At 40.3% G+C, this 21,697-nt stretch overlaps 1 protein-coding gene across 9 annotated transcripts in view; it reads left to right on the forward strand.

The window, feature by feature from the left end:
• The window catches only part of LOC149312614 (protein kinase C and casein kinase substrate in neurons protein 2), a 68,655-nt gene that overhangs the window by 17,133 nt on the left and 29,825 nt on the right, over positions 1 to 21,697 (forward strand). For 7 of the 9 annotated variants that reach the window (XM_089524992.1, XM_089524991.1, XM_089524986.1 and 4 more), the window contains one exon: positions 19,711 to 19,829. In XM_089524992.1, the coding sequence (XP_089381118.1) occupies positions 19,770 to 19,829 (60 nt within the window). In that variant the 5' untranslated portion in view covers positions 19,711 to 19,769. Of the gene's footprint in view, positions 1 to 18,127; positions 18,201 to 19,710; positions 19,830 to 21,697 lie in introns of all 9 variants that reach the window. The other 2 variants (XM_089524994.1, XM_089524995.1) reach the window with 1 other exon arrangement.

Raw genomic sequence — 21,697 nt, forward strand, 5'->3', positions numbered from 1 at the left:
GCCAATGAATACCAGGTGCTGTAAGCTATATTTCAAAGGAAGAAACTGACAAAACACCTCTGCGTATTCCTTGCTTAAGAAAATCCTATGAAATTCATGGAGTGACATATGTTGACAAGTGACTTGAAGGCACACACAGAGCATATGAAAAGACGTTATTTTCTTTTGAGATGACTTATCAGTATGTACTATTAGTGCTAGTGATGATCTGATCTGATAATTTTATGTTTAAGTAGAATCAGGTTGCTTGAAAGACTTTCTGATTATTTAATCAGCCTAGATGGTGTCATGCAGTTATTTCAGAAGCTTTTTTCTTCCTTTGCATCTGAAATTTAAATGAGATTCTGCCAGATTATTGCCACAGGGGAAAAAAGTGAAATAAAGAGAATAATTTTGCAACTATGTGTTTTCAGAAATTTAATTATTAGTTAACTGCCCCAACTAACTCTTTAAATTAAGAAAGGGCATCTAACATTACTAATTTATAATGCAGGTCATGTTGAAATGTATGAGCATTGAACTATTCATGTTGATGAATACTTTATGGAGAAGTGGCATTATGTTCAATATACAACTAGTTCTGCAACTGCTTAATATGTACACTTGTTTTTTAGATGAGCAGTTAAAATTGCATGACTGCTAACATTATTGCTTAATGGGCTTTTATTTGGTTGAATTCAGATTCACTTGTAACAAGCCAAAACTGTTCAGTTGCAGCAGCAGAATTTCAAGTTGAGTTATAGGCTGCAAGCCATTGAACTCTATTATCAATTGTGGCTCACTAGTGAGAATTTCATGCTAGAGTAGATGTATAGCTATCTCTGAAGGCAACACCCCTGTCTGTCTCCTGCTTATTGCCTGACATTAGCAAGGCATAGTGTGTAGCAAAACGTTGTGACACTTCTATTTTTCCATACCTGTCTTCACTTTATTTGCTGCCATTTGAAAGAAAGAGAAGATTCTGAATGTCACACATTTTGCCTTGTTAAATATTTACTGGGTAGGAGAGAAATATCAGCCTACATACCTTAAAGGTACCAGATTTGTCTGATCTTGGAAGCTAAGCAGAGTCAGTCCTGGCTACTCTTTGCATAGGAGACTGCCAATGAATTACAAGTGCTGCAAGCTGTATTTCACAGGAAGGAACTGGTAAAACCACCTTTAAGAATTCCTTGCCTAAAAAATCCTGATGAAATTCATGGGGTCGCCATAAGTGGATAGGCAACTAGGTTCATGACAAACACACATACATACATTTTCATCCATACTTTCTCTCTGTGCCTGGGAATGGGCTGCTAGAAGCAAAGAATGCAGGGTGGTTTTTATTTCTATGGGAGCTCACAAACACACCTTCCTCCCCACTTTCCCTCTATGCCTGGGAATGAGAGTGCAGGGTGATTTTTATTTCTATGGGAGTAATATCTGATCCAATCACAAACACACCTTCCTCCCCATTTTCCGTAGTCCAGCATACATGCACACACATGTGTGTGCACACACACACTCTTTCCCTCCCCCCCAACTGACTCTTCACCCCTGCCTCCTCCTCATTCTTTGTGAGAAGACAAGCTGGTCACTGCAGACAAACTGTGGACAGGCCAGCTGTAAAGAGTTACCATTCTGGGGAGATTACTATAAAAGTAGGTTTCTTGTCAGGATTAAAGGGTTGAGGGTGCCTGTGACTGTTTAATCCCACTCCAAGAAAAAAAAGGGCTCTTTGGTGCTTCCTTGCTGTGGCATAACTTTGGCCCCAAAACATGCTCATGATTTATACATGAGATCGATTCATAGTTAAGTACATTTTATGCCATTTGAGATGATTTACATATTATAGTGCGCCCGCACTGTACGTGGCTTTCAGCCTACGCAGAAGCTGAGAGAGGGGAAAACAATGGGGCATGCGCTTGTGGTGTGTGCACCACACCGTGCCACAGCCTCGCACCCCATTATTTTCAAGCATACATGCTTTTTCCCTTGTGTGTGTGTGTGTGTGTGGGGGGGGGGTCTGGAACGGATCCCCCGCATAAGAGAAGGGTTCACTGAACATACATTGGAGATTCAGCTACACCGAATGTTCCAGCAACAGCCACAGTGACACAAGTCATAAGTGCCCAGAGCTACTGTTTACTTGGTTGCATTTTCTGCAGGGATGAGACATCTTCAAGTCATCTGGCCTGGTTCTGTGAATGAATCTGTAAGACACTGGATGTAGGAGAGATGATTTCTAGAAGGAGCATGACTTGCTGTTCTATACTTTTCAGTGATTAAATTAATGATGGATGTTGGATCAGTAAAGAGGCCAGATATTATAAGTCAAATGGCATTTGTTGTGCCTTCGAGACTTTTCAAATTTATGGTGACCCTAAGGCAGTGATTTCCAGAGTGGGTGGTATATCCCTCCAGGGGAGCTGTGTGGGGGAAAGGGGCAGCAGCAGTTCCTTCAGTCAAAGTATTGATGCACAAGAAAGACAAGCGGAACCAGCAGCCTTTAGGACCATGGTGGGGGTGATGATTGCATGAAACTTCTTTTCAGGGTTCCTTAAAACCACAATGCAGCCTCACTGATCATTTAGTTAAGAAAGCCTTAAAGTACTTGATTAGACCTAGTTCAGTAGACATCATTTCATCTATTCTTATCCTCTGTATTAAATCTTCTTCTTGTGGTATCCTGTTCATGGTTTTCCTGCACCATCTATGGGTTCTTTACAAGCATAATATACTTCTGCCAGGGCTTGCCTTCCACGTAAGCTCAAAGCCACGGAAGGCAAGCCCGCCTATGGGAAGAGCTGACTGTATTTGGGTTAGTGCATCTGATACTATTTCTCTTTCTCAGATCAATGGCTCCTATGAACTCTAATTCAGACATTCACTAGATTCTAATTAGATTCAGCTGGCAACATACGTGTTTCAGGACCATAGAAGGTACAAAGGCTTTGTACAGACTATTTCTGCTCTTCGCTGCCTTAAATCTGGGGTGCCCATGAAATTTGTAGTGCTTCTGTTGTAATAAGATTTGCTGGTTAGTTCATTACAATTTGGTGGTTCTTGGGGCTCCTGTCATCTCTGTTTGATAAAATGTGCCCTTTGTCCAAGCTGATTCTCTTAAATTTTCTAGTGTAGGAATCATTTTAGTTGTCTTGGCCATTGTTCCTGTCTTGTTTCTCTGAAAATGCAGTGCCATCAGTTCAGAGAATTTAAATAGTGTTTGGCTTGAGCTGTGTTTTGTTTTGTAGATTTACTGCTTTACAATAGACATTGTTAACATCAATATGTGTGGTATTGCTGTATTAAAAAGAATGTTTAAATGCTGACATTGCTCTGTAGTTTTATATTTTATCTTTGTATTAAATTTTTGTTTTGCACATTTGCAAGCTATTGTAAGTAGTCCAGTAGGAAGTTATCTCAGATGGAAAAAATAAAGTAGTCCATAGTAAAATACTTGTGTCCTTGAAATATCAGTAAGGATTGTCATGAAGGTATGCACATGCATGAAATTTTATACCATGAATATTCTGTCTTTTTTGCCCTATTAGAAAACCATTCCAGGTCTGTGCCCCTCTTTAAGAAGTGGGCCTGTCAGGAAGATGGAATCTAATATTTTGATCCTTGAAAACCTTAATTCTTCTTTGTGATCTCTGTGAATCACACAAATGGGTTTCCTGCTCCTGTGCAGAGATGTTTGGAAACTTCTAGAATCATTAGGGAAGATTTTTTGGTGGTAGCTCGGTCCACCCTGTATATACCCCTAGTGGCCCCACTCTTTCCCCCCAGTTCCCTTTTGTCTGCCGCGCTAGCAGCATGGAAGGAACTGATTCTTAGAATCACTCTTCAATTCAAATTTAACAGACTCTGGTCTAAGTTTTGGCTTTGGATTTCAGTTTTCAATTGGATTTTGGCGTTGGTGTAGAGTTTTTACTGGCTTTGACTTCGACTTGTCTTGTGATTTGGACATTGTTTGATCTGAAATGGATTGACTTTGGATTGGTAATATGGCTTCTCAGTCTGTTGTTTAAATGGTGTGAGGAATGTGGTGCGAAAATCCTTGGCAAAACAAACGCACTTGTTGTTTTCTCTGCCTGGGTGAGGGGCACAACATGTAGATATGTGCCCACTGTAGGGTCTTCACCCCTCAGGCCAGGAAAAATTGGCTCTCCTGCCTGCAGTCATTGTTATATGAAAGGGCCATGAAGCCTCATGTGCCCCCGACTGCAACCAACTTCGTCCCGCCACCATCCTCACCTCAACAAAGGCCTTCCACTATGGAAGCTGCCTGGCAGGCTGATGCTCCTCGCCTGAGTTTCTTAAGGTTGAGCCATGAGCCATCATCAGCAAAGCGTCGACGCTTGACTGCGGCTGCCAAACCCAAGGATCCACCCGCAAACAAGCGGAAATTCTTGCCAGCTGTAACTAATTCTACCTCTAAGTCCTCTAAAAAGGCATCTGAGAAGGAACAGAAAACTGGCACAAAAAAGAAGCATAAACATTTCCTGTTGCACTCCTCTTCTAAAAAGATGGCTGTATTGGATGAGTGACCTGTGGAGAAGCCTGCCTCCCCGGTACCCTCTATCCAGTTGGTTGAGGCCTAGGTTGCTTCTGTATCTGAGGGAGAATTAGTCAACTCTCCAGTACGTTGATCCCCCTCTCCAAGGCCCTTGTCACCTCTGTTGGCCACTAGATCTCTCTCTCCCCAAGCTTGAGTCCTTGACTGTCTTTTGGTTTCTGCAGTCCACCATTCCGAAGCTGACTTTCATCTTGGTACCGACCATTGACATGAATTCAATTCCCGATCCCTTACCGCCGAGCCATGTGTATGGCGCCCTGAAAGTTTCCAACATGACTTGCTGTTTGATCATGAGACTGGACTTTACTACATGCCGGTTGACCCGGAGTATCATTTCCAGCATTATGTCTGTGAGGTGCCTAGAGGTTCCCGGGGTTCTCCTACGGGTTCAGTAATCCTTCAGTCAGCTCCTGTGTCAAAACCCAAACCATTGGCTACTGCATGGACAGAACGTCCAGCACCACCGATTCTGCCGCTCCATGAATCCTTGGCTGACAGACCTCTACCAGTGCTTCTGCATTCACTACGTGCTGTCACAAGTAGACCAGAACTTTTACCTGTTCTGAGTTTTACCTTTCGAACTTTCCATGGCTCGAAGGATTTTTACAAAATGCATGGCAGTGGTGGATGCCTTCCTCTGTCAGCACAATATATCAGTCTTTCTCTACATGGACGACAGGCTTCTTACAACAATCTTGAGATAGGTTCTTGTTCAAAACATCCAGTTCACCTTGTCTTTGCTTGAATCCCTCGGCCTCATTATCAATGAGTAAGTCCCATCTCTCTTTGTCTCAAGAGATTAGGTTCATCAGGGCCATGCTGGACTCAAAATGAGGACTGGCCTACCATCTGCAGGACAGGTTCGAATCCTTAGTCCAGGCAGTGCAGGCTTAGATCTGTCACAGAAGGATCCTTGACCACAGAAGGATCCTGTAAATTGGTTTAGACAGAAAATGCTGTAATGTAATAAAAGGTTAGTTACGGGTTATTATTAATATTCTAACAAACCAGACTCTTCCTTTAAAAACAAACCCTGAAAATTCTTCAGTTAATGCTGAAATGATGAAATATTCTAGCATTTGAAGGAACAAAAACTGAAATCTATGGAAGTATTAAAAAAGGCTTGAGTGGTCCATTTTGTAGATTATTTTAATTTTTTAAAAAATTCCATTACTTTCTTAATTGGATGTTTTCCCAGAAGAGCCAATGGGGGAGTGGTTCAGATAAATCATTTATTAGTGGATGTTATCCAAGGACATTGCACAATTTTTTTAAAGGTTTTTGGACTCAGACTTTTGGTCAGCAGCATACTGTGTATTTAATAGCATGTTGCTTGTATTAATATATGTTGAGACTGCGGAACAATTTCAGTACTTTCAGTCATCTATTTGCCATCCTTTTGATTTTCTTCTTTCTGAAGCATATTTAGAACATTTTCAGCTGAAAGGAGAAATGTGTTTATCAGAGAAACTCTGAATCAGTGGCTAGTAAGGTGCCTTATACTGAGTCAAAACATTTGTTCTGGGGTGGTATCTTTAATATTCTCCAATCCATTTTTTAAAGCATGTCCTCTTTAATATTTGTTAAATACTTTGAAAGCAATTTTAGTGTGTTTCCCAATATAACTTTTAAAATTCCTGCAAGTTTCCAACTTTTAAAATGATTATTGTGATACAGTCAAATCTCATTCACTGGGGGTATCTGTTAGTGCTGTGGAAAGGAATCTACAAACTGTTTCTAAAGTTGCACTTGTAGAGAAAAATGAGTTCATTAATCTTTGTTCTGTAGCCTTTGAGTATTGGTGATTACACTATCCCATTTAAAAACAGTGATATTTTCAAGGAAAGCAGTTGGCACTTTAATATTCTAGTGGACTATGCACAGTTATGAAGAAAAAAAGATTTTTTGTGTGTGCATTTGGATGGAGTTAGATAGCTTTAAGCTCCAGGATACACGTGTGGTTCTGTGCTTGGCACTCAGGTTTGTTTTTGGGCAGAACTTCTGTTTATAAATGAGAACAACATTGGGCAGGAACCAAAGGGTTACATTAGGTGTGCCTAGTGGAATTTCTTACTCTTCCTTCAGTAGAACCAGCACTGGAATTAAAAAGAAATGTTTAAGAGTGAGGAGAGTTTCAAATGAGATTTACAATATGACAATTTGCAGTGTGGGTGGTGGATGGTGTTTGGTTGGAGAAGTAGACTTCTCAATATATATTTTTTAAATTAAGTCCACTTTGTGTAACTTAGAAAATCCATAAATAAAAGCATATCTTGAAAGTACTACTGGTTGGATTTTGACAGTTGGAGCCCCCCAGGAGAAGAGAGGATGAAGCAATGGCGGTGGTGGAAGAAGCCTGCCTGCAGTATTTGCAACACTTGCTGTGTGTTTTTGTAATATGTTGGATATTTTTTTTCCATTACAGTTTTTTGTTAAAACTGAATTCTTAGTAATGCTTTCAGAGTATCAGATCAGTGACTGAAAGGGTAATCTGTGCAACTTGTTCTTTTCAAACACTGTATTTTAAGGGAAACATTGCCACCAAATGTTCCTTCACAAGGGAGGTTGTGGGAATGTGCAGAATGCATCACCCTTTGAACTGTGCTTGAGAGCTCCATTTTAAGTTCTGGCAGGAAGTGAAAACTTCCACATGTAAAAACACTATCAGCTCTTTATGTAAGTATTGGTAAGATAGGATGTATGATGGAATCACAGTATTTATGTATGATGGGATCACAAGATTGCAATGTCTCCACATGTGAATCCACCGATCTCTTTCAGTAGAGAGCCATGAGTCTGAGTACGTGAACTTCACCTACAGGGAAAACTCCCTATGTGATTCTGGATCTAATTTTTCTGTGTTCTATGTTAGGGATGAAAAATTTTCAGAAATGTTGAAGTGCTGAGGAAAGAAGTTTCCCTCTAATTTTTGCAAAAGATAAACCCACAGAAAATTTCAGATTGAAAATTAATACAATACAATATTGGCACTCTTTACAGATTAAAAGTCATTTAGTTGCTTTAGGTACATAAAATATGTTAACTACAACTTGGTTTGACTTAAAATTCCCATGTTGGATAGTAAAAACATGCATTGGTCAGAAAATAATTACCAATCGAATTTACTTGTTTCAGTTTCATTTTTCGTACACTTGGTTCTGAACTGTTTAACAAACACGAAGCTATAAGGAATCTTTTTACATTTTTTCAGAATTAAAGTTTAAAGTTCAAAATCACTCCCAAACAGAAGTAAGAACAAAAAAAAACTGTCAACGTGAATAAAACAAAGAAAATAACTTTGGCTGCTTTATTCCTGCAAAGTGTTACACAGACATAAACCGTTCATTTTCATAAAGAGAACTGAGAAAGGTAACCAGAAACAGGAATTACAGTGGCATGATACTATACATCACTGCTTCTTAGGCTATATGATATGGGAAAACTAGATTATTCCCCTTAATGTGCCATGAGCCAGTATCATATTTTGTACCCATTGGCTACAGCTGTTTTGGCCCTACTCTACACCCAATCTTTTGAAAGTAGGGCTGCTATACATAGTCTTACATGAAACCTTTCTTCCTGAATGGTTTTAGCAATAATGTAGTGTGAATAAATATGAACACTTTGGCCTGAATACCGTACTTTTGTTTAGTCCAAACTTGAGTAGACTTGTTGAATCAGTTGATGAATGATGATTCAGCCTGTGGGTCAGAGAGTGACAAAATTCAATCCATGCACCCAAGGGTCAAAATTAATTTTTGTCCCCAAATGCTCTCTAGGGGCATGGGGGTATTCTCAGCCATTTTAGGCCCAGGAGAGCTCTTTTTCTAAAATAAGGTCAAATGATTTTAATTGGTGTGGGTGTGTGATGAGGATTTGTGGCCCACTAGCCTCCCACAGTTGCACCACCTCTAATGCAGGCAAGTCTCATTGATTCGGTCAGTTAGTTGTAATTGGGACTAACAACATGCTTTAGAATCATAGTGTTGGATGAACACAGAATCAAAGCGCTCCAAACAGATGGCCATCTAGCCTCTGTTTTAGGACCTTCAAATTTAGGATCTTGTCTTAAAGCATTCATCATTTTAAAAGAAAATATCCCATCACCCATTCTTTCTGGAAAAACAAGGCCTTTGGTGGAGAAAAAATAACAAAAACTTTAAAAAAAAAATTCCAGTTTTTTTTCCTGGCCTTTTTGCATCTCTAATCCAAACATAAGGAAATCTCTGCTATTTAGATTCATCACTCTCTCCACGTAAGAAGACTGATAGAATCAGAGACAGAGAGACTGAGGCTAGTGTGCTTTCCTTTTCACATGTTGATAGAATATGCTCACATAATGAATGAACAGAGTTATAATGTTAGCTACCCTTCCCAAAGCTCTTTCTGGTATCTGTGCATTAGTTTGCTGGGGGCTAGTGCAGTAAACCTGGCTAGATCAGGTTGTGGTTCAGGTGACAAGATGACTGCTCAAGATGAGTAATTCAGGCATGCTTCCAGGCTGGAATTAGTCTTTGTAAACTGTGATCAAGTAAGTTTCTTTCTTTTACATGTTAGTTTCCTCTTCCTCCTCCCAGTCTCTGGATAAGGAAGTGCTACACAGTGACAGCCCCTGTCGTGAGGCAATTCTCTGTATTCTTCAAATGCAGTTAATAAATCCTAACTGAGAAGTAAAAAATGAAAATAAAAGTGTTGGTAGGGAGAAAGTATTGTCTAGTGTGAAGTGTGTTCTATTCAGTCAGGGATCCTGTATAAGAACTAATGACACATTGATGTGTATATCATATTTCAATGTAAGTGTTGCCCATCTGTTTAGACCTTACTACAGTGTAATAGATTTCATGTGAGCAGCCAGACAGGGAAATGCTTTTTTGTAAAATAATTCTGCGTTGTGTGTATGTGCCTTCCCATTGCTTGTCTACTTACCATGAATTTCATAGGGTTTTCTTAGGCAAGGAATACTCAAGAGGTAGTTTGCCTGATCCTGCCTCTGAAATATAGCCTACAGTGCCTGGTATTCATTGGTGGCCTTCCATCCAAGTTCTCACCAGTACTTACCAAGTTCAGATGGATCTGGTCCCTTTAGGGTCTCAAAGCTCTTGCTTTATGTAAGTACTATAAATATTCTAGATATGTGTGAAGCATAGATAAGTATGTTTGGATATCAGTACTGTATGTTCGAATCATTACTGGAAGGAAGCGTACTGGCAGGGTTTTTTGGATAGGCTTAACTAGAACTAGTTGTACTATGGATCAGCTGGCTGATCTTGGGCAAACCACACAGTCTAAGCTTTAAAGCAGTGATTCCCAAAGTGGGTGGTTGAAGGGTCTAGGGGGGCGATGAGGTGGAAAAGAGGCAGTAGGGAGTCTATGAGGGGAAAAGGGGGTGGCAAGAGGGCCTTCAGTCAAAGTATTGGTGTGCGAGAAAGACAAGGGGAACCAGTGGCCTTTAGGACCATGGCAGGCATAAAACATCTTTTCAGGGTCCCCAGAAAACCACCACATGACCTAGCTAATCATTTTGTGTGGTGATGTCTCCACTCTTTGTCTGTCTATGTGAGTTCACTCTCTTACAGGCGTCTTTCGCTACTAGTGACAATAGGGGAACTGACGTGAGGCTGGGGCACAGGGCATCACTTCTGTGGCTTAGAGCAATACCATATTGGGACAGTCTGGAGCAAAGAGTTAGAGCACATGGAGGTGGGGGAGAAATGGTGGCAAAAAGGAGCTTTCAAATTTGGGACACTGCTTAAGCTTTGTGAGCTTTGCTGGAACTTGGCTAGCAAGTTGGAGTTGCACTGCTGCTCCTGCTTTCTCTCATCAGACAGGCTAAGAGAAGAGGTAGCAGAAGGAAAAAAAATTGTGTGAGCGTGGACACTTGAAACTGTTGGGAAGACACGTCTTCCACTCTGAGAGCATTTCGAAAGAACGGGGTATAAATACAACAGCAATAACAATAATAATTGATGATGATGATGATGATGATGATGATGATGATGATGATGATGATGTCTCTGGGGAAGGAATATCTGTCCTGAATTTTAGAAAGAAATCTTTGTCTTGGAGTTGCTCCTGCAGTTAAAATATCTCCCTTTCCTGGTCCACACCAGTCTCCAGTCCAGAGCATGCTGCCTCTGTAAACCCTTTACACACACAGGCTGTGTCTTTCTTTGCCTGGATGAAGGATTGAAAGTTCCTCCTCTCTGGGGAGAAGCTTCTCCCTTGCAGTGGTCAGCTTGGGAGCAGCATAAGTCAGAGTTGACTTGAAAGTACATAAAAATATTTAATGTCAGTCCTAAATGTGTGTGTTCAGAAGTGACTCATCATATGCTTATTGGCTGTCCTACCCAGTAGGTGTGCATAGAAATGCAACTTCTATTTTCAAGCCTCCTTTCTAATGGTGCCCTTAAACTTAAATTATTATAAATTAATCTTCATCGTTTGTTTATTTAAAGTATTTTTGTCCTGCTCCTCAGCCAAAAAATGTTTCTGGAACAGTTTGCATACACTCAATAAAAATAAGGCAGTTTTTCTCACAGGCTTGCAGTCTAAAAAGACAAATGGAAAAATGGGTGGGGAGGAAAGAAGAAAAAAGCAAATAACTTTTTCAGCAGTCCTGAATGGACCTGCTTTCCTTCTCTCCTTTCTCTGTTACAGTCTTTTGGAATGGCTGTTGATGGTAATAGTATGGCTTCCAGCTCATCTCCCTCTGCTAGCACTCTTGAAAGAGGCAGTCATTGTAGCATGTTGGAAGTTTGTGTAGGCATATGGTGAATATGGAATTGAACTTTGTATATGCGTGATCCTGTTAGATATTATCCTGAAGGTCTTACGATTCTCTAGTTTAGTATTTCTTAACCTTTTATTCACCACAGACCCCCTTTAAAAACCTTTCGTTGCTGTGGGCCACCAGGACTTAACTCAAGATTTAAAATCCTCAAGTGCATCAAACACGGCCTGTCCACAACAAGAGGGGGGCAAGCTGCAGTTCACAAGAATGTTATTATAGTATAGTATAAAGTTTATATAATTCTAGCCCAGAAGGGGAGGTGTGAGGAGCACAGAGAAGTTTACATGCCCTTTTTGTTTAAATTAATCATATGAATTTGATCACAGTACTGTCAACTACAATTGCCAGAGATGGCTTTCCAGGATCTCCAGGCAAAATCCTTTCCCTACTTGCAGATCCTTGATGTTCCCTGATGGTTTGTCATCCAAGTGTTTAACCAGACCTGTCCCTACTTATTTTCAGAAATCGGACGAGACTTGGTCTGTTCAACGGGGTGGTTTTCTTTCTCAACCCACAACTGGAAGAAGCCACTTGTGGAGGGAAAAGAGTTATACAGGTAGAAAGGAGTGGGCTCTGCACCCAGCTCTCCCAAACCCTGACTGATAGGATGGGCATCCTAGTAGCTCACCTTTTCCCCCAAGCCTCTCACTGGAATTATCATAGCAACACTGGTGGCAACAGAGACTTTTCCTTTCCCCTCTCCTCTGCACTGTTGAACTCTCTCTGGTTTTGGCCATCACTGTAATGTGCTGCTTGAGGTGCTCCAGCACTGACTATCTGCTGCCTCTTGATGGGGGAAACTGACATGGCGTTAGGTTCACAAAGTAGGAGGCACAAGGTATGCCTCGCAAGTTGGCGTTGGGGGGCACATAAATTTCTCCATGCTCCTCTCACCCTCCCCACCCAAGAAGGACTGGGAGGGTGAGAAATGGAGGGTGCCTGAGCATCTTATTTCTCCCAGGCCTGTTACATACAGCCAAAATAAAGCTGCTTCGAGTCACAGTGGAGGTATGGTGTTTCAATGATGCATGCGTCCTAAGAGTCCAGAAGCCACACCAAAGCCATGCTCCAGCCCTAAGGACTGGAGCGTGGCTTTGGTGTGGCTTCTGGACTCTTAGGACGCTTGCATCATTGAAATACCATACCTCCACTGTGACTCGAAGCAGCTTTATTTTGGCTGTCTGTAACAGGCCCCAATTTCTTTCATTTCATCTTAGACTTAGAGGCATAGAGGTTTTCACTATAAAAGCTCATAACATTTCTCCTCCCCCACCCATGGTCTTTATTACCATTAACAACAAACAAAACACATGTACAATACAGAACATAAATATTCAGTTACAACACCAGCAAACTCAAGTTATTCACCCCCTTCCCCTACTTAAATAATTATACATATATTGATTTCCCACCCCCCAAATTGAAGACATTTAATTAAAGTTAGAGAAACTTCTCTGTCTAACTGAACTATATTTGTATTTCCTGACTTAGAATCTTGGAGAAAAGGAAAAAAACACCAATCTTCTCATTTTACTAGATCAATCATATATTTAGTTTAGAAGAAGATTACCACATTTATAACTCTTATCTTGTAACTGTTAGCATATACCAAACTCTGTTTTTGATTTTATTATTTGCTTTACTTCCCATGAAAAACAAAAGTTAGCAAGGGTAACATGTTTTAATTCCAATTTTAATATAACCCAACTCCTGTGTGTGTGTATGTACACATTTTACTGCACCAGGTATCTCATATCAAATAACAAATTATTCCAAAACTGAATTAAACTGATCTAAAATTTTACCTAACACAGCAACCTTCTCAAGCCTGATAACACCACAAACTAAATCCAAATGAATCCAGTCTTTAAAAATTAACTTAGAAGCCTTTATATCTAACCCATGGCTTCCGCAGCACCTCTAAAAATTGAGCAACAGGAAAAACCTGTGTTAGAAACAATCCATAAACTACATAAAGAAGGAGAGGAGGAGAGAAAGTCAGACATAGTACATCATGTTTAGGCTCAGAGGCATATGAAAAGCCCTCCCTCCATCCCAATTGCCACTGCCCTGGCAGCAGAGGGAGAGAAGAACCAACAGCATCTGCTGGACTTAATCCCCACTTCATTCCTCTACTAAGAGGAAATTTTTTATCAATTTTGGGGTCCTCAGACTGGCAAAACTTCACCCTCTGTCTCCTTCATGGGCAGAGAGCTGGTGAGTAGGGACTGTTACTTTGCTCTGGCAGCTTAGATGTCCCAGCTCATAACAGTTCTTCAAACCTTCATGGACTCCCTGTGAGAAGATCGTAACAATGCAGGGATCCATGGACCATAGGTTAAAGACCACTGCTCTAGTTCATTAATAGGAAATGGCCACTGGGAACTGTCATTATCTATCATCCTCCAATCTTTCTCAGAGGTCTCATACATGATATAGTGAAATGATGTACCTTATGAAGTGGATACCAACCAAGTACTGCCACTGCTAAAGCACACCCTAGAACTGTTGTGCTGTCACAGTCATCCTGTGTTTCAGACACCTTATTCTGAGGCAGTTGATGGTCATGTTTCAGTTTCATAATGTTCTTGCTGCCCCATAGTTTGTTAGCTTCCTCCCTGTATAATTCTTTTTTACTTACCTGCTTACTACCTCTGGTTGCTTGCCTTTCTGCTTTCAGTATCCAGCCCTATCACAGCAACTGATCTATCTCACTTTATTTGTATACAGCTTTCCTTCCAAAATTGGGGTGCAAGGCAACTTACAAGATAAAAGGGAAAAAAAGAAGTTATAGTGTCTGAGAGCAGCTACAAAGAAGGCCCTCTCCATCATTCTCGCTAAATGTGTCTGTTAAATGCATCCCTCAGAGAGTGAGCTTGGGCAGGCTCATATGGGAACATACAGTGGTTCAGTTAGCATGGACTTAACCCATATAGGAGTTTATAGGTCATAATTCATCACCTTGAATTAAAACAGGGTGACAGCTAATGGAGCTGGGTTAACAAGAGAGTTGTGTGCTCACATTTTCAATCTTGCTTCAATTATTTGGACCATATGAAGCTTCCAAACGTTCTTGAAGAGCATCCCCATTTACGTTATATTAATCCAAAATGCATGTAATTAAAGCGTGTATTAAAGTTAGCTCTCAGTATACATGAATTCTTTCTTCATGGATCCAACCATCCATGGCTTGAAAATACTTTTTTAAAAATTCCATAAAGTAAAGTTTGATATTGTCATTTTATATAAGGTGCACCGTTATACTATGCCACTGTATTTAATAGTACTTGAACATCCATGTGACTAAGACAGCCTTCACTAGGCTGAAGTGGTATAGCTGAAGAAGGAGAGTAGATCTTAAGGTAATGTTTTAAGTAGTCTAAAAGAGTAAATAGGTTCCCAGTCCTTTTCAAAAAACCAAAACCTTTTCTTCTCCAAAGAGTATCTTGGTTTACTGTTTTTTTGAAGAGTGCCCATTGTTCAGTTCAACAGTTCACTGAATTTAATCCTAAATCAAACACAGAGTTAAGCTTGCTTAAATCCAGTGAAATTAGTTGATCTACGTATGCCTATATCTGTGCTGGATTTGAGCCTTCATCTTAAAGGAAGAACGTATCTTTTATTCTCAGAATGTTAAATGATTTGAAAATGTACTGCCCCAGGGGTTGAAAGGTAAGAGGGCTTACTAATGTTACCCCATATGTATTCTGCATACTAGTGTAACCATACTTTTAAAACAATGTGGCTCTTTTTCCTGAAACTGAAGCTAAATGAATGACCATCTTCTTTTAAAAAATAACGTGGACTGATTTCAAATGTTAACAAGATAGATGTCTGCTGTTGAAAATTAGGACAAATGCCAAGATCATTTTTCTTGTGCTAAGGAGAGGGTGAAGTCAAATCCTGAAATCAGCTGTGTTAAAGCACTGGCTGTTCTTTTAATCATTATATTGTAGGAGACTAGTATGACTCACTGCTAGCTTAATGTTGGTATTTCAATATCTTCTTTTTTTGAAGTCCCATGGAAGTAGAGATTTTTCTGGTGTAACTGTTGCTATGACTTCATAATATTTCCTTAAAGATATTTGTTCCTGCTTTCTCACTGTGTGGCACTAGCGCTATGTACATACTTTACAACTGATATTATGCCTAAATTTGTATATCCATTAGAAAGTTGTAAATGAAAAAAAATCCTTAATTCTGTGTATTCAGTACACTATTTACTAATCTTAGTTTCCTGTGACATATTAACAGTATGTAGTCATAGGCTGAAATATTAAAGATCATACATTTATATCCATAGCCGTATAAAACCTGTAATGTTAAAGAAGGTATTATATACATAGTTTGGAAACTTTGCTTTTTCCCAGCACCAAATAACTAAGTAAACAATATCTAAAACTACCATTTTGAAAGTATTAGGTTTCCCCACCCCAAACAACTACACTTTACCCTCTTATTCACTAAAGCAATTAGTGAGCTAAATAATTGGCTTCCATCTTTGCTGCGACTTATATACCTTTATTTCTGTTAAATATTGCTTTATTAAAACTGTTTTGATAAACCTCACTTTAATCAGCCTATTCAGGGAGAAAATATATAATGTAGATAAGTAACAAATTTTGTTGTTAAAGCCTTGTTCATGCAGTCTTAACAGTGAGACAATGGCCTGAGGTTGGTGTGATTTTTTTTTTTACTAACTCTTGGAGGGTATCCTTGCTTATTGCCTTTAGGATGTTGTATGTTACTTCAGAGACTTTATATCAGAGGTCGGCAACCTACGGCCCGCGGGCTGGATCCGGCCCGGCGAGGCCTTGTGACCGGCCCCAGCCCAGTCCTGTTGCCGATTGCCGCTCCCGCCGCAGCTTCCACGCCGCTCTGGGCGCCATTTTGAGTTCGGCCCCCCAGTTGTCTGAGGGAGAGCAACCCGGCCCCCAGCTCAAAAAGGTTGCCTACCCCTGCTTTTTTTCTTCAGAAACCTAACGTCATGGGAGCATTCCCAGGCAACATGTGTCAAATCATGCACCAAATACTGTTTTGTTTGAGGAGGTGGGAATTGGGTAAGATTGAAGGGACAGAGGGCATTGCTTTAAGCTCTTCCTCATAATATCATGTAGCACCTTTGTAGCATCCATTTTGACACTGGAGCTTATCGCACAGGAAAGCCAGGCTGGGATAGACACGGGTTGTAACCATCTAGATTTTATCGCACCTCTGGGAGGTGTATCCAACTTGGGCTTCTCCAGCAGCTTTTCAAGAATGGGAAAATTGTATTCATGAAAAGCTGCTGGAAAAGCCTGGGTTGGATATGGGCTGCTTACTGCCTGGGCTCCTGGTAGTACGATATGATCCGTTCCAGACGGGTATGACCCACATCTATCCTGGCATGGATTTCCTGTGCGATAATCTCCTTTGTCCATACATAGGAAGGAGCAAAGCCCCTGCTTGCATGCTGAATGATGAATCTCCCTCTTGTTTCTAATAGTGACAATAAGGATTTTCCCTAGATGGCTTCCCAATAGAGAATATAGGCAGGAGAATAATGCTCCTACCAGAGATCAGAGGTAACAAGGAGATTCCTTAGCACACTCATCTGATGAAATTTGCCTTGCAAATAGGTTTCTCTTACAAATAGTTTACTAGTCTATCCAACCTGGCAGTCTATATTGCTACAGTTGACTATGAAGTGAAAATGATTTGAGATGACAATTATGTCCAGTTCACAAAATTGCCCTTGTCAGTTCATATGGAAGCAATTCTAGCTTTGCATAGGGTAGGAGGAAACAAACCTGCTGAAGAAATTTTGTTTACTCTAAACAGTAATCTATGTGCAATGGAGATGGGATGCTTAGAGCATTGACCTCCAAATGTTTTTCAATTGCTTCATATCAGTATTTATTATCTCTAGTGTGTGTGCTTGTGTGTGTGTTTATATTCCACAATTTAGCTGTCTACTTCATATATTTGTTGCTCATGCATGCTGTTCAGCAAATTCATTTTTATGGTGTCATTGAACTCTCTCTTTTGTCAGTTGCTCTTTAAAGCAGATGATGATAAGATGGCACAGCACTCTTGGGTTTCTGATGTGAAAGGAAAATGTTATTCTGAGTAAGGTGTACAAGAGGGGGCAGAATTCATTTGGCACACTTGTCAGTAGCATTTGCCAGAGATTCCAGCTTTCTTCATGCATGTAGCACAGTGTGTGGGAAGAGTTCCAGATCTGTAACTGTTGAAATAATAACAAGCATGCTGGGTGCTATTGTGTGTGTTTGTTGTTGTTAACTGTCCCTGAGTTGATCTTGACTTATGATGACCCTATGGATGAGACATCTCCAAGACCCTCTGTCCTCCACTGCTCTGCTTAATTCCTGCAACCCCATACCTCTTTAATAGAGTCCATCCATCTGGCATGTGGCCTTCCTCTCTTCGTACTTCCCTCCACCTTTCCCAGCATTATTGTTTTTCCCAATGAGTCCTTCCTCCTCATGATGTGTCCGAAGTACGACAGCCTCAGTTTGGTCATCTTGGCTTCTAAAGAGGTTTTCAGCTTGATCTGCTCTAGGACCCATTTGTTTGTCCTTTTGGCTGTCCATGGGATCCTCAGGACTCTTCACCAGCACCACATCTCAAATGAATTGATTTTTCCCCTATCTTCTCAACTGTCCAGCTCTCACAGTCATACATGGTAATAGGGAATATGATGGCTTGTATGAGTCTAACTGTTGTGCTCAGTTATATATCTTTACATTTTAGAATCTTTTCTAATTCGTTCATAGGCACGCTCTCCATTCTTAAACTTCGTCTGATCTCCTAACTGCAGTCTCCATTTCTGTCAGTGTTTGATCCCAGGTATAGGAATTCTTTTACTATTTCTTTTTCTTCATTGTCTAAGTTGAACTTGTGAAGGTCCTCAGTGGTAATTATTTTTGTTTTCTTTATATTCAACATTAAGACTGCCTTTGCATTTTCTTCTTTGATCTTCCTTAGTAGGTGTTCCAGATCTTTGAGGTTTTCTGTTAGTGCTATGGTGTCATCTGCATGTCTTAGATTGTTGATGTTCCTTCCTCCTATTTTCACTCCTCATTCTTCTGTGTCCAAGCCTGCTTTTCTTATAATATGTTCTGTATACAAGTTGAACAGATAGTCACTTCTTTCCACAAATCCTGGTCAGTGGATTTTCTTCTACTGTACTTGTACAGTACTGCCCTGGCTGCTTTCATACTGTCGCCGCATACAGCGGGGATGTGTCCGCGACCATTTTTGAGCTTCCCCCACCATATGCGGCGGCCACAGATTCTCCAGTCCTGCTCAAGTTTCAGCACCTGGCGTATAAGACGACACCCGACTTTTGAGAAGATTTTCCTGGGTTAAAAAGTAGTCTTATATGCCAGAAAATACAGTATCTAGATATTGCTATTCCTTAATCTTGCTTTTCACTTTTTTGTTTCACTTGCTTCAGTAGTTCCAAGTCTTTGCTATTTTCTGTTAGTAGGAAGATGTCATTTGTATATCTTAAATTGCTGATGTTTTTTCCTCTAAATTTAATCGAGCTTTCTCTTTAGTATGTTCAGTGTGTAAATGAAAACGCGAGAGTGATAAAATGCAGCCTTATCAGACCCCCTTGCCAAATCTTTTTTTCCATATTCTGCCCTTAAAGTGGCACCTTGACCTGAATATAGGTTATGCATCAGGACAATAAAATGTTGTGTGATACACATTTTTAGAACAATCTGTAGTTTTTCATGATATAAAGAATCAAATGTTTGCTTATAATGCATAAAACAGACTGATTTTTCTTTATTTCTTTTGTGCTCTTCATTATCCAACATATGTTTACAATATGATCTCTAGTGACTCTTCTTTTTCTGAACCCAATTTGGGCCTCTGACATTTCTCACTCCATATATGACAAAACTCTTTTTTGTCAAATTTTGAGTAATACTTTGCCTGCCTGAGAGACTAATGCAGTTGCTCAGTGGCTACTATAACCCCTGGTGTTCTCTTTTTTGAGGACTGGAATATATGTTGAGTGTTTCTGATTTGCTGGTTATTGTTTTGTTTTCCATATTTGTTGGTGAATTTTAGTTAGAATTTGAATGGATTCTGTCTGTGGTGGAGTGGTTTGAGCATTAGCCTGTGACTCTGGGGGGCAGGTTTCAAATTCATGTTTCAGCTTAATCTGAATATAAACCCCGGACAATGTTTTTGGCATTTAATTTTTGTCCTGTACTTTAAGGGGGGCAGGTTGGAATTATATTTGGCAAAGATCTAAAATAAATATGACAAAGATTTATCTTGATTGTATTAGTGAATAAGCTCAATTCTTACTCTAGCCAATCTCTTTGCTTACTCCCTACAGACTTTGAAGAACTGTTCTATTTGAAGAAACAGACACCGGATTGCAAGCAGCAGGTTGAGATGTCTGGCTCATACGATGATTCTGTTGGAGTAGAGGTTTCCAGTGATAGCTTCTGGGAGGTAAAGTGCAAAAAAGCAACAGCATACATTTTGGTACATTAGGACTCTGATGGTTGAGAGATATTGATTGGCCTATGTACTCCAGATGCTTCAGATAACAACTCCTAGCCTGATTGAAATTGAAATCCCAAACATCTAGGAGGCACTAGGTATGGAGAAGGCTGCTGTATAAAGTTGTAATTCTTTAAAAATGATAAGAAGGTGAGCCTTTCTATGCATTATGAAATGTCTGTTACACCTAAGTCTGAATTCTTAAATTAGAACAAGTAGAGGAAAACCTTCGTAGCTGCAGTCAAGTGTCCAGTTTGTATTTTAAAATTCCTGTCAGGTTTTCCCCCCTTAATTTCACACCATCACACAATTATAAGAAAAAGACTTCTGCTCTGAAAACTTGTCTGCCTTCCACTCCCCTTCAATGCTCATAGAAGGCAATACACAGAGTGAGAGGTACTGTTTGAAGCAAACATGTCTTGCCTTGGTTTGGACATTGCCATCTGAGATTGGGGATGGGAAGCAGATGAGAGAGGATATGAGTTTGTGTTTGCCTGGATATGACTCCCCTTCCCCCAACTCTATGTGGTGGTTAACTTATGCAGACTTGGACTTGCAGAGCCTTAGATTTGTGTCTAGTTAAACATGGTTAAATTTGTGATGATTCATGAAGTTTTCTGTGCAGTTTTGGCAAATTGCTGTTCATTGCCAATATCCAGTGGTGTATTTCCATTTTCAGCTGAAGCAGAATTTGGTCTTTCATTTACTTCTACAGCCCTCTGCATTGGCAAAACCATGTGCCATATTGTTTTGAGCTCTCTAGAGCAGGTTTTTAGGTGTATGGGGGACTGCAGAAGGAAGGGAGAGTGCTGATTCTATAAAAAGGAGTAGAAGCACATCACTGGATCCTGAGTTGTATAATCTATATCCATATGTTTGTTGCAAGGATCAGATTAGAATGTTTGTGTAAGCCACCAAAGCCACTGAGAAAGATACAAATATAACATTAGAAATGATTACTGATTTCACTGTATCAATAAATAACAATGGCAACAACCCTGTTGAAATTTCTCATAGTATTAAGTGATGCCTCTCTGAAGTGTGAGATTGAGTGTACAGGTATACTTAAACTGAAATGAGATAATCTTTCTTCCACTGTGAAAAAGTACCTTTTGTGCTTTCAGCCACATGGAAAACTTGACCGATGTCCTCCTGGTCTGCAGGGTCTGCTATAATTAGTTTCAAAGCTTTGGGGGAAAGCCCATCCAGAAATATGTACAGTGGACCCTTGCCTTACACGGGGGATCCATTCTGGACCCCCTCCCCCCACTTAAGGTGAATTCTGCCTATGCTTGAGCCCCATTCACTTGAATGGGGCTTGTGTATGGTGGCGCAGCGGCACGCATGCGCCATGGGCGCACCCCCAATTCATCTAAATGAGACGCACTGCCCCTTGTGCCTCATGTGCTCCCGCGCAGCTTGAGCACGTGAGCTCAAAGCTGCGTATAGCGCACCCGCGTATAACGCGGGCACACTGTATTATGGAGAATTTTCTTTTAGGATGATCAACAAAATTCTTAAGACATGTTTGTATATTATTACCAGGCTCTCTGTATGTCTCTCTGCGTGTATGCGCATTTGTGTCTTTACGTTGCCTGGCATCTTATGGCAAGTCCATGCATTTCATAGGGTTTTCTTAGGCAAGGCATACTCAGAGGTAGTTTTGTCAGTTTCTTCCTCTGAAATATAACCACAGTGTCTGATATTCATTGGCAGTGTCCCATTCAAGTGCTAATCAGGACTGACCTTACCTAGCTTCCAATAACAGACAGGCGCTGGTGCTTTGTATTTAGGCCCTCTGCCCAAGCTTTAGTTTC

The sequence above is a fragment of the Sceloporus occidentalis genome, unplaced genomic scaffold (genome assembly GCF_023333645.1).
Source record: "Sceloporus occidentalis isolate IW3139 unplaced genomic scaffold, rSceOcc1.0.p SCAF_5, whole genome shotgun sequence".
Lineage (NCBI taxonomy): Eukaryota > Metazoa > Chordata > Lepidosauria > Squamata > Phrynosomatidae > Sceloporus > Sceloporus occidentalis.